General features: G+C 39.5%; 1 protein-coding gene across 1 annotated transcript; it reads left to right on the top strand.

Annotated features, from left to right (window-relative positions):
* The first annotated feature begins 1,188 nt into the window (after positions 1 to 1,188).
* Positions 1,189 to 5,225, top strand: LOC149211043 (protein CORTICAL MICROTUBULE DISORDERING 4-like). Its single transcript, XM_089399175.1, has 4 exons — positions 1,189 to 2,808; positions 3,547 to 3,747; positions 4,102 to 4,193; positions 4,290 to 5,225. Exons 1-4 carry the CDS (start codon positions 1,975 to 1,977, stop codon positions 5,173 to 5,175), a joined length of 2,013 nt encoding a protein of 670 aa, XP_089255301.1. The 5' UTR covers positions 1,189 to 1,974; the 3' UTR covers positions 5,176 to 5,225.
* Positions 5,226 to 14,113: the final 8,888 nt, after the last annotated feature.

Here is a 14,113-nt window from a genome sequence, read left to right as displayed (position 1 = left end):
AAAGGTTTGGGATTCTAACCTTTTTTTTCATTGTATATTTTATTCTTCATGCTATTCTCAAGAATCAATGAAGAGTTACCTAGTGAGCTTTGTGTTAACTAAGTATTGAAGCATTGACCAAATATTAATTATTATGAAAATGTTTTAAAAAAACACAATTGAAATAAGTTTATTTAAGTAAGATTTAATTGCATTTAACACATAGTAATTTAAAATAAATTTATGGAGACTCCTTAAGTGAAGAAATATAATTAAGAAAAAAAAATATCACACATTTATAAATTAAGAGATCAAATTATGTAATGAAATTCCCACTATTTATTTAAAAGAATAAATAAATTATTATGATGTTAAATGTAAGATATAAACCAACATAATCTTCACTTTTATATGAATTTCCTTTTTAAAACTAATAAAATATGCCTTTTTCGCCCCTCATGTGATTTTCTTGTATTCTATGCCATAAAAACTGCCTGGGATTCCAACTTATCCGAAGGTGGCTGCTTAAAGCAGGAATCCCTCCACCCGTTTGAATAAAGCCCTTGGGAATTTTGAATGTCGGGACAGCAACAGTACAGATCAGTGGATGTTATATTAAACTGGCCACCAACCTCTTCGTGGGACCCTTTGTGCCAGTAGTGCTGTCATTCAACGGATAACAGGACCTGACCGCGGCTTCAAACCACGGCTTTGAACTTTCAGGTATTGGCGAAGATTCATCCTTTCTTTGAAGAAAACGGACTTCAAATTGTCTCTAATGGCGACTATACTTTGAATTAAAGTTATCTTTTCTTTAACGTTGAGAATTTGAACGCCGAACGTTTAAATTTGAATTTAGCCGTTATTCTTGGGTTCGAAACAGTACTGGTGTTACCGTTGGTGCCATTGCCTTATTTCCAAGAAAGGACGTGCCCGTGCCGACTGAGGCACGATTTTGCAGCATTTGCTGAATGATTTGCTATTATGCCGGCTTATTTAGAATTTCGATCGGAGAAATTGCTTCTGTGAAAGATTATCAGAGGGTTCTTTAACATATATGCCCTCTGGAGTTTGAAAATTTAGGTTTTTGCGTTTTTGACTTGTTATGCAGAGGCATGTGTTTGGAAAGGGCTAATTGCCGCTGAGAGTAGGGCAAGTATGTTATATTTGTGAAAAAAAATCCTCTGAGTTTGACTTAACTCGGTTTTTGGATTGGAAATGCAGAAAATAAAGAAGTATTGAATAAATCCATCTGGCTTGCAAAGCCCGTTGGATAGTTTCCCCTGTCCACTGCAATTCAAGGGAATGGACAGCTGCTGAGATTGAATGATGAAGTCTTAAGGAGAGAAAATAGGGAATATAGATCTTTCACAGTAAATATTTGTGAATGTGTAGTTTTTTTGTAAAGATTTGGCTGCAAATAGAGAACAAATCGCTGAAAGACGAAGTAATCCATGAATTCAACCTGAATAAAGGAATCTTAAGATTTTTAGTTTGCTTACGAGGGAACAGAAATCTTCTCTTATTCAAGCGTAACTTGCAGTTCAGCCAAATGCAGGGGCTTTAATGTTTTCTGGACTGAATCGCCTGAAGTTTCTTTGAGGGGAAAGGAACGGGTGAGAATTTATGTAGTCCCGAAAAATTGACAGTAAAGGCTGAGGATTCGGCTTACTCTTTACTCAGAGTAGAGAAACTCAGGGAAAGCAGAAACTCAAAGGGTGCTAACAGCAGTTTCTCAGGCAATTTCAGTTTGCTGAAGGATTTATGGCTATATCTCTGCTGATATGTGCTGACATGTTATTTTGGGCAGTTAGGCTTTGAAGGTTTGCGTTTCCTGTAAAATCCCCTTAAACAGGGCCAAATCTTCGAAGCTCTGCTCCATTTTAACCAAAATAGAGCAGATTGACCACAAAGAAGTATTAAACAGCATTTCTGTAAGATTTTGAAGCATTTGTGGTTTGTCTTCCAGCTCAAGGATTCTTTGTTCGCTTACTCATGGCGACGTTATCTCCGGGGATTCTTTTGAAACTCCTGCAGAACATGAACGCCGACTTGAAAGTTACAGGCGAGCATCGTTCCGCAATGTTACAGGTAACAGACATAGTTCCAGTAGATCTGGACCGGAAAGAGCTCTGGCCAAAGCAAGGGTTTTACATCAAGGTCTCGGATTCATCTCATTCTACTTACGTTTCTCTCACAGACGAACAAGAAGACCTCGTCTTAAGCAATAAATTACAGCTTGGACAGTTCATTTATGCTGAAAAAATTGTGTCTGGAACCCCTGTTCCTTATATCCGAGGAGTTAGGCCTATTCCGGGTCGCCATCCAGTACTCGGCAGTCCTGAAGATTTGGTCAGTACGCATCAACACGAGGAGCAAGATAAAAGTGTGAACTGCAAGGGTTTCAACCCTGTTTCTGGTGAAAGCCTTGTGCCTAAATATTCTCACCGCCGAGGTTCCTGGGACCCAGACATGGGACTTGAACCAGCACCCCTGGCTGGACCTAAGGTTGATTCTACCCTACCACAGAGAAAATCACCTCTGGGTAAGCAAGGTCCCTCAAGCTATGAGGCACTTACTCCAACAAAAGATATGGTGGATTCCATAAGGTCTACTTCTTCGTCACCGTTTAGCAGGGTTAGTAACCACGGAAAATACAGCGATTCGCCTCCTTTTACCATTCGGTCTTCCATGGTCATCAATGCAATGCCAAAAGCAGCTAATGCAGGGAATTCGAAGAACTTGAGAAGGAGCTGTGATGTCCCTTTGCCGGGCAAAATTGTTAGGAGTAGGAGCGTTACAGAACGAGACCGAAAAATAATAAATTCTGTAGGTACATCAATGCTCTCTAGTTTTTTTCTGAAGTTTTTATAATTGCAAGAACGAATTCTGTACATACATCACGACTCTCTAGTTGTTTCAGAAGTGTTTACAATTACAAGACTCTCTAGTATTTTCTCAAGTGTTTACAATTACAAGAATTCGCTATCCTGTAAAACGATCAAAAGATGTCCATGCAGAATGCCATACATTTATGTGTGTAACCAATCTTGCCGTCCTCTGAAATGGCCAAAAGACATGCTTGTAGGTAGGCTTTTGGGTCAACAAATGCTCGTTGCCATAATGCTAAAGTTTATCCCAACAAATCAGTCTGCTGTGAAAGCAAATTTCCCACCTGCCACTGTCTACCCCTGCCCTACTCCCTCTGTGTGTGAGCGTGTGTAAATTGTGTCTGCCGGTTAAATTTGAAATAATATCTGGTCCTTGCAATCTTGTAGGCCGTTCAGAATCTTGTTTATATACAAGTGTACATAAAATGCATGTATATATTACCAATGAGAATATTACCCATTTGTACGTTCACATTCTCATCAATATTAGCTGGATTGAATTACATTCATGTTAAAATCATCTATCTCTATTAACGGATTGTGTACCTCACAGATACGCAAACTATCTCTGATGCATATGTGTCGAGCATTACTTCAGATTTTGTAAATTTGACAATTTTGAGACATTTTATGGAAAATGTGGTTTAAATGATTGTTTTGTGCCCCTATTTTGCAGGAAAAAAATCCTACACCGCCAAGATTGAGCCATACCAGAGCTTCTGTTTCTCCTGTTGACAGTCTGAAAGTCAGATCCTCGACTTCTACCCTAAGAAAACCATCCGTTCCATTGCCCGATGTTTCTGTCTGCTCCAGTCCTGTTGCGGTTGGAAATGCTCTTTGGAAGTCTCTGCCTGGGAAGCTTGACACCCTTGGAAAGGTGAGACATCCTCTATCTCAAGTTTCATATGAAAACTCTTTTCTGTAACAGAGTATTTTATGCATACTATATTTACTTTTAGAAATAAGTGGTTTAATGTAATTATAAGCTGCTTGCGCTTGCGAACATATATCTTCCCCATCAAATGATCATGTCCACACACAATACAGAATATGGTATAATTGAATGCCATAAGTGACTCCATAACCCCAATGCAAGAGTGAAAAATCTGATTATGGATGTTACCTTTTTCTCAAATAACATTTCTTTCTTACTACAAATGCAGGGATTTCATGAATAATGGTTTAGGAAGTTCCCTCAAACTGCATCTGATATAAGGAAATAAAACTGCAGGAAGCTTTGCACAGACGTGATGTTGCTCGTGTTGCAGCACTGATTGCACTTAAGGAAGCATCTGTAACCGAGACTCTGGTGCAACTTCTAAAGTATGCATATAAAAAGAGTAAACTTTCTTCCTTTAGAGAGTAGATTATTTTGCAAGCAGAATTAATCGATTTTTTTTATTTATTTAACCATTGCAGGAAGTTTGCAGAATTGTGTTCTATAGCAGATCCAGAAGTGCCTGGAACTGTTGTAGAACTGTTCCTGGATTTACACCATCAAATCTCACAGGCTTTAACGGCCATGGAAGAACTGATCAAGACTGCACCTTCAGATAAAATCCAAGCTTTAGAAGACAAAGAAAAATTTCCCAACTCATCAAATTCAGATCGTTCTGTTCTCCATGAAATAGGTTACAACTCATCTCCCCGAGAATCACCATTAAAGAAGTTATCAAAGACTTTTCTAAGGATGTCATCTCAGGACTTGTCGAGGAGTTCAAAAGCAGGCGTTTTGTCAAGTGCAGCTTCTAGTCCAGCTCTTCTACCCTCTAAGAGAGCATTAGGACAATCGATCTCATACTCTCCTAAAAGACTGCCACCAAGGAATTCACTGTCCCCTGGAATCGACAACAGTCCTATTCCTAAAAAGAATTCTGTCTCTAGCTTAAGTTCGAGCTTAAAAAAGCCTACCAGGTTTTCTGATCAGAACAATGAGAAAAAAGGTTCAAATTCATTAGATCAACAGCTTGTCGATAGCCAAGATTCCAATAGGAAAAATGGTCTCTGCCAGATGGTAAAACTCGCAAAGCAGATTAAAAGCGAAACAGAATCCTGGTTCATTTTGTTCATAGAGAAGACCTTAGACACAGGCTTCAAAAACGGGAAGTACTCTGAAGGATCGAGGGCCAAGATAGGGGACTCCAATAACATTCGAGTGCCTGCTTCCAGCAAAAAGGTGTTACTCACTACAGTTATTGACTGGATTGAAAATCAATCTAGTGGCAAAAACAGAGAAGCTCTGTCATCAAATCCTAAAGTGCCCGAGCTGCTGAGAAAGTTGAAACTCAAAGTAAAGAAACTCTGATTAGTCAATTTTTTATTGTGATCTTTTTCTTCTGGAGGTTAGTGAGTGGATTGGACCTTTGTGTCTGGATTTGACAAAGTCATAAATTCTTTTGTATTTAACCAATGTTATTATAGTTTGGATCAGGCCTGGTTTCTTTTATTGGTATACCCTCACAGTGGATTTGGTAGCACTAGGGAAGGGATTAATGACTACTATGAGAGGAAGCTAGGCCAAATTTATGTATGCCTTTTGACCTTTCTAATTATTTAAGATAATAAATAACAATTTGGCCAATCTGGTGTGATCGGATGCTAAGTCTCCATTTTGGCCTTTCCTATTTTACTATTGCAAGTCTCTTTTGATATTGCTCTTTATTTCATTGGTAAGGCAAATGCACTTTGTCATGGTAATGTTTTGCATTCCTTTGATGGGTAGCTATTAATGTCAAATCCAACCACAAACCGTTTTTAAGTAGGTTTGATGATTTCCTTTTAGGCTGCTGCCTTAATTACATTGGTATAGATCCATGTTCTTGTGTTTCACTAGAGTGAAAAATTATTGAAGCTTTATAGATGATGAATGCAAGGTACTCTCCAAAATTTTATATATTGTGATTTCCATTTCTTTTTTTCTAGTGCACACATAGTAGGGCAATTGGTAAGTGTGGGGTTTAGTTCCCATTTTGTAAAACATTTCTTCTTGTTCACTTGTAATAATAATAACAAGCACCCATGTTATAATACATGTTGAGCTTTGATGCCTTGAAGGAATATTGTTGTAATGGCTTTGAACCTAAGAAAAGTACTATTAAGTGAGTATAAATATGGATTGGCCTGGTACCAATAACCTCACTCTTACCTTTGGGCTAAGAGGGAGACGAAAATTTGTTAAAACTTTATACAATCTGTCAAAATTTGGAATTAAAATTAATTTTATAGAATATGTCTCATGTTTATAATGTAGTTTTAGATAATATAATGCATAAAAAAAGGAAAACTTGGCACAAAATAATTTCTTACATTGAATGCAAGGTACTCGCCAAAATTGATGAATGCAAGGTACTCTCCAAAATTTTATATATTTTGATTTCCATCCACAAAATGGGTAACCATCTTTTCCAGTGCACACATAGTAGGGCAATTGGTAAGTGTGGGGTTTAGTTCCCATTTGGTCAATTGTTCAAATCTTGTAGGAAGCTTGGTGGTGATACCTCAACCCTTCGAAAAAAACATTTCTTCTTGTTCACTTGTAATAATATTAACAAACACCAATGTTGTAATACACGTTGACCTTTGATGCCTTGAAGAATATTGTTGTAATGGCTTTGAGCCTAAGAAAAGTACTATGAAGTATGAAAATTCTATCATTGCAAAACTGATTTACTTTTCCTACTTATTTCACCATAAGTTATTCATGAAATTACTTCAACAAACATTAAAATAAATATTGTTGCGGATATCACACCGTAATACAGAAACATATGCACACATTGACACAGTGATTTTGGACTAATGTCCCCGGAAAAACCCAATGTGGGAAAACTGGTGCAGCAAGGGAGTATTTTATTATTCAACAATTTTCTAGTACAACAGGGTGCCAAACTGCCTTACCCACAAATAGACAAATTTTCCAGCACTTATGAACCCAGCGTAGGCCCTACTGACCTCTGTGTTAGCATGAAACCCTCTGCATCAGCCTGTCGAGGCTCTGCGTAGCCTATCTATCTTTCTGCATCACTCTTGCAGCCTCTACTGGCTCTGCGTGGCTTCCTCTGGCCCTGCATCTGCCTCTTGTGCCTCTGCGCTAATCTCTCGTCTCTCTGTTCCATACTTGCTGCCTCCTGACTGCTCTCCAGACCACTGGTTCAATTTCTTAACAAACCCTGCTCCATAAATTGAACTGACTGATCTCCCTCAGTGTGTTCTCTAAGTGACCCTCAAGCCTAATGTCCCCGGAAAAACCCAATGTTGGAAAACCGGTGCAGCAAGGGAGGATTTTATTATTCAACAATTTTCTAGTACAACAGGGTGCCAAACTGCTTTACCCACAAATAGACAAATTTTTCAGCACTTCTTCTGAACCCAGCGTAGGTCCTACTGACCTCTGTGTCAGCCTGAAACCCTCTGCGTCAGCCTATTAAGGCTCTGCGTAGCCTCTCTAGCTTTCTGCATCACTCTTGCAGCCTCTATTGGCTCTGCGTGGCTTCCTCTACCCCTATGTCTGCCTCTTGTGCCTCTGCGCTAATCTCTCGTCTCTCTATTCCATACTTGCTGCCTCCTGACTGCTCTCCAGACCACTGGTTCAATTTCTTAGCAAACCCTGCTCCAGAAATTGAACTAACTGATCTCCCTCAGTGTGTTCTCTAAGTGACCCTCAAGCCTCCTCTTATACTTTTCTCGTTGACAAATCAACAGCCGAGATTAAGTCCCTAATCAACAACTAAGATTAGATTTGGCTTGATGCATGTCTTTTGGATCATTCTAACACAATTTTATATTAATACACATTAATATTTTATTTTCCCTAAGTTTAGACTTAGGGACTCCATTAAAAATATTAATTATTTTAATATTTCCTGAACTGTTTAGAATATGCCCAAACCCTTTATGGGTATTGGAGATTTCATGTGCCCCACCCTCTCCACCAAATTTCGTGGCTAGAGCACATCCGATGCTACCCCAAATCAACACTCCCTCTTAGCGAGGACTATGCTCTAGTGATACTCCTCACTGAGTATCACCCTGATCATCCTGCATCGGTCTCTGTGCTGATGTTAAGCCTCCTTGTCCAACATCCTATGCACTGTTGCATCCTGTACTGCTGCCCATGACTCTGCTACTGCCACTGCTGCATTTGTACGACAACTCCCTCTGCATCTGTGTTGCTGCTGGTCCTTTCTCCCAACACTACATCCACACTGCAACTCCCTCTGCATCTGTGTTGTTGCTGGTCCTTTCTCCCAACACTGCATCTGCACTGCAACTCCCTCTTCATTCGTGTTGCTAACACACTACTTCTGAAAGGGGTTCTTTACCATCCCCATCTTTTCCTTGAAGTAGTCAAATTTTGACTTTCCAAGGGCCTTGGTGAGGATATCTGCCACTTGTTCTCTTGTAGGAGTGTAGCTCAACTATACAACTCCTCATTGGACACAGTCTCTAACAAAGTGACACCGGATATCAATATGCTTCGATCCATCATGGAATACTGGATTCTCAGAGAGTTTGATGCAACTCTGAGTATCACACATGATCCTGGTCGCTTTCATATTTCTTCTGAATAGGTTTACCAGTAGTTTTCTAAGCCATATGACCTCACATGAAGTTGTGCTTGCTCCCATATATTCTCCCTTAGATGAGCTCAGAGCCACGGACTTCTGTTTCCTATTGCACTAGGAGGTCATTCCTGATCCAATGTTGAAACATTACCTAGAGGTACTTTTCCAATCCATTGAACTTCTTGCCCAATCTGCATCAGTAAATCCACTCAACCTGATATCCTTCCCCTTGGTGTATAAGAGGCCATAATCAACTATTCCCTGTAAATACCTGAGAACGTGTTTGGCTGCTGGCGAGTGTGCTCTCTTTGGTTCCACCATGAACTGACTGAGGGTGTTGACAGCATAGCAAATATTAGACCTGGTATTGACCAGATACATTAGGGACCCTATGCAGTGTCAGTATAGGGTGGGATCGACATCCTTGTCTTCTGATGCATCAATCTTCTTCCAGTTGGTGATCATTGGCATATCCATAGGTCTATAGTCTCCCATCCCGAACCTTTTTAAGATTTCTGTAGCATACCTCCCTTGCCCAAGGAAGATTTATCCTTTCTGCTGCCAAACTTCCAACCCTAGGAAGTAGTGCATTCGTCCCATATCCTTTATATCGAACTCTGTGGCTAGATTCTTCTTGTAGTCCTTAATGAGTCTGGATGATCTTGTTAGGAAGAGATCATCCACATATAATACTAAGATAAGTGGCTTGTTCTCTACGACCAGATAGTAGAGATTCGGATCCGCGCCACTCTTGACAAACCCCATCTTCTGCAAGTAGCCATCTATTCGACCATACCACGCTCTCGGTCTGCATACATGAGACTTCTTCTCATGAGTTTCAAAGCCCTCTGGTTGTTCAATGTATACCTCTTCTTCTATTACCCTGTTCAGAGATGGCGTCTTGACATCCATCTGATGGATCTCCCATCCCATTTGGGCTGCAAGAGATATCACGGTCCTAATAGATGTATGCCTGGCTACTGGGGCGAAGGTTTCATCATAGTCAATCCCTTCCTTTTGAGCATACCCCTTAGCCACAAACCTGGCCTTGTATTTTTCAACATTGCCATCTGCAGCATATTTGATCTTGTAGATCCATCTTGAACCTACCACAGATCTGTCTTGAGGCCTTGACACCACCTCCCAGACATCATTCACCATTATGGAGTTATACTCCTCCACCATTGCATCTAATTAAACTTGATGCTGAGCTACCTCCTTGAAACTAACAGGCTCCCCATCCTCAGCTACTAATTCCTGACACCTGTCTGGCTATTTTCGCTTCCTCTTACTGTTCCTTGGCTCTCTGATGAAGTTCTCTGCATCACGCAGAATCTGACAAAGTTATCTGCTGGTTCTTCCTCTACCAGTAGGTGCTTCTGTTCGCTCCTCCTCATCCTGAGAATCTTCCTGACCCGAGGAAGAATTCTTCACTTCCATTGGTTGAAGAGGCATGACCAACGGATCCTCTTTCCACTACTCCTCGGAAAGCATTTCGCGAGATCTTCTGAAAGCTTTGTCCTCCATGAACTTTACATCTCGTCGTACTACTACCTTACTGCTCCCTGGAAGATAGATTCTGTATGCCTTAGTGTTCTCGCTATATCCGACCAGACACCCCTTTTCTGCAGTCTGATCCAGCTTCTTCCTCTTTTCTTCGGGTATGCAGCAATATGCTAAACTCCCAAATATCCTGAAATGATTGACTTCAGGTGTCTTCCCGGTGAAGACTTTCTCTGGAGTAATCTTTCCCAATGCCTGATGAGGAGTCCTGTTCTGAACGTAGACAGCTATGTTGCATGCTTCTACCCACAGGAATTTTGGCATATCCTGATCATACATCATGGCCCTAGCTGCTTCTACAATAGTCCTGTTTTTCCTTTCTTCCACCCCATTCTGCTCCGGATTGTAGGGAGCTGTCCACTCTCTTCTGATGCCCTCCTTAGTGTAATAATCAATGAAGTCCTTATCGACATACTCTCCACCATTATTTGAGCGCAAGACTTTTTTTTCTTACCAGTTAGAGTCTCCACTAGAGCCTTGAACTCCTTGAATCGACAGAAAACCTCATCCTTGGTTTTCAGAAAATAAATCCAAGTTTTCCTCGAGTGATCATCAATGAAGGTAAGGAAATATTCAGCACTGCTGAGAGCTTTGATGGACATAGGTCCACAGATATCTGAGTGTATCAATCCTAGTACACTCTTGGCCTTGTGTTTGCTCCTAGGAAATGCCGCCTTGGCATACTTTCCTAGAGCGCATCCCCTGCATACATCATCTCGTTCTGTACTCAGATCCGGAACTCCTGTTACAATGCTCCTAAGAATTTTCAGAGCTCCATGGTGCAAGTGACCTATCCTTCTGTGCCATAGTTTGTTCAAGTGCTTGTCCCCATGACTGCCTGTTAGTGCCATTGGAGATTCTAGTTGTAATATATACAACCGATTACTTTTGATCTTGATCTGCACTTTCCTTTTCCAGCTCGTGCGTTTGATGTATACATTTTCCTTGATGAAGTAGACGTCATAGCCCTTGCCTTGTAGTTGTGACATGGAAAGTAAGTTCATCCCCAATCCTCGTACATGCAGCACATTTGTGGCATGGAATTGCTCTCCCGATTCTGTCTGGAAAAATATGGTACCCTTTCCTACTGGAGTACATTTTGCCTTGTTCCCCATCATGATCTGAAAGTTCATCTTCTCTTCTTGATATTCTGAGAAACACTCCCTGATTCCCGTCATATGCCACGAGGCTCCACTGTCTATATTCCATACTTCTGATGATGCAACACTAGTCATGCATGCCACTTCTTCTTCCAACCTGGAAGCCAACATAGAGAAATCGAAATCTCTTTCTCTTGTGCAATCTTCTGAAAATCTGCGTGGGTCCCCTGAGGTGGATGCCTCTGCATCGTGGTCTCGACCCATAACTGATTTTCCCTTGTCGTCTCTGATTACTTGCTCTAATACCATGTGAAAATTATATCACTGCAGCAATTGATTTACTTTTCCTACTTATTTCACCATAAGTTATTCATGAAATTACTTCAACAAACATTAAAATAAATATTGCTGCAGATATCACACTGTAATACAGAAACATATGCACACATTGACATAGTTATTTTGGACTAATGTCCCCGAAAAAACCCAATGTGGGAAAACCGGTGCAGCAAGGGAGGATTTTATTATTCATCAATTTTCTAGTACAACAGGGTTTTAAACTAGCTTACCCACAGATAGACAAATTTTCCAGCACTTCTCCTGAACCCAGTGTAGGTGCTACTGACCTCTGCTTCAGCCTGAAACCCTCTGCGTTAGCCTACTGAGGCTCTACGCAACCTCTTTGGCCTTCTGCATCACTCCTACAACCTCTGCGTGGATGACACAGGCCTTGCTGGCTCTGCGCAGTCTCTGCTACCTCTGCGTGGCTTCCTTTGGCCCTGTGTTTGCCTTTTCTGCCTCTGCGCTGATCTTCCGTCTCTCTGTTCCATACTTGCTGCCTCCTCACTGCTCTCCATACCACTGGTTCAATTTCTCAGCAACCCCGCTCCAGAAATTCAACTGACTGGTCTCCCTCAGTGTGTTCTCCAAGTGACCCTCAAGCCTCCTCTTATACTTTTCTCGTTGACAAATCAAAGGCCGAGATTAAGTCCCTAATCAACGGCTAAGATTAGATCTGGCTTGATCCATGTCTTTTGGACCATTCTAATACAGTTTCATATTAATATACATTAATATTTTATTTTCCCTAAGTTTAGACTTAGGGACTCTATTAAAAATATTAATATTTTAATATCTCCTGAACTGTTTAGAATCTGCCCAAACCCTTTATGGGTATTGGATATCTCATGTGCCCCAATCTCTCCACCAAATTTCGTGGCTAGAGCACATCTAATGCTACCCCACATCAACATTAAGTGAGTATAAATGTGGGTTGTCCTGGTACAATTAACCTCACTCTTGCCTTTGGGCTAAGAGGGAGACAAAAAATTGTTAAAACTGTATATAATCTATCCAAATTTGGAATTAAAATTAATTTTATAGAATATATCTCATGTTTATAATGTAGTTTTAGATAATATAATGAATAAAAGGAAAGCTACACAAAAAAATTCTTACATAGAGATTTACTAAAATTGATGAATTGCAAGGTACTCCAAAATTTTATATATTGTGATTTCCATCCACAAAATGGGTAACCATTTCTGTTTTTCTAGTGCACACATAGTAGGGCAATTGGTAAGTGTGGGTTTTAGTTCCCATTTGCTTAGTTATTCAAATCTTGTAGGAACCTTGATTTGTAAGAACCTTGGTGATACCTCAACCCTTCTCGGAGTCGCCAATTGAAGGAAGAAAAAAACATTTCTTCTTGTTCACTTGTAATAATAATAACAAACACCCATGTTGTAATATGCAGTACTGTCACTTAATAGGATAAAAATAATATTGCATTGGTCCTTTTAACATGTTTCTCCTCTCTTGGTAAGGGACATTGTAATCAAGGACAATTTTAGGGTTTTTATCAAGATTTTCTCTTGAGATATGTATGGACTACTGAATATGGCAATGTATTCTATTTTTATGTGCAACAAATAAATTCTATCAGACACTGTATGAGATGGCATATGGTTAAATGAAGTGGGTTAATATATTAATGCTGGCATGCATTGTAATGCATTATAGAGTTGTCTTGATTAGATTGATTTTATTTATTTATTTTCTTTTTCATTTGTTTTTCTTGGGCCTTGTGGGATTGATATCGATTTTTTTTATTATTTGTCGAGTGATGGTGTTATTTAATTGTTATAGTATTTGTTAAGGTAGGTTAGTATGAGTGGGTTCAAAATTTTCTGATATTTATAGTTTGGATTTTTTTGCTTTGGTATGTTTGATTTCCATTATTTTATATTAGTTGTGAGAATTAACTTTTGGTAATTTATTGATTGCAAAGTGATTATGTTTTATTTTCATTTTTTTTATATTGGTGGTGAGAATTGATTTTTGGTAATTTATTGATTGCAAAGGGATTATGCTTGGGTCTTGAGCCTGTTAAAAATAGCAACAAAAAATCCTAATTTAATTTATCCTTGAATTAAATTAGGAATTAAATCGAAATTATATTTTCATAGCAACTTTTAATAGTTAACTAAGTTAATTTGACTTAGTTGGCTTAGTAAATTTGAGTTGGAAGTCTATCTAGAGTCATGCAAAGTGATTCCTAAATTTTAGGGTTCTAGGTTGAGTTCTTTTGAGTTGTAATTAATTAACTTCAGTGCAGCTTCTTGCTCCACTAGTTAATTGAAGATTCACTCATAAATAACTCATGCATGTCAATTCAGAGGAAGACCCACTTGAGATTAGAGTTCAAGGACAATGTACATCAGTGGTATAATTTTCCGAGTTGTACAAATGATGCATGCAATCAGTAGAAGGCCTATGATGGATTGCGCAGTTATGAGTGGGGAATTTCCCAATTAAATATGCGCTAATTATCTCAGGAATTGCGCAAGGAAGTAGGGGCTTGGTAGGTAGCATAATTGGCTAAGTGTTGGCTTGAGTTGGTTTGTGAAGAAGAGAGATATATTGTACTTGTGCATGAATTGTTCGGGTTGAAAAATCATTGTATTTTCTTCTTAGATCTTCTGATTAATGCAATATAGATAGTCAAGGTATTGAG

The sequence above is a fragment of the Pinus tabuliformis genome, chromosome 1_2, assembly GCF_031772625.1.
Source record: "Pinus tabuliformis cultivar Carrire ecotype Pingquan chromosome 1_2, CPIR1, whole genome shotgun sequence".
Classification (NCBI taxonomy): domain Eukaryota; kingdom Viridiplantae; phylum Streptophyta; class Pinopsida; order Pinales; family Pinaceae; genus Pinus; species Pinus tabuliformis.
This window is presented reverse-complemented; position numbering and strand designations above follow the sequence as displayed.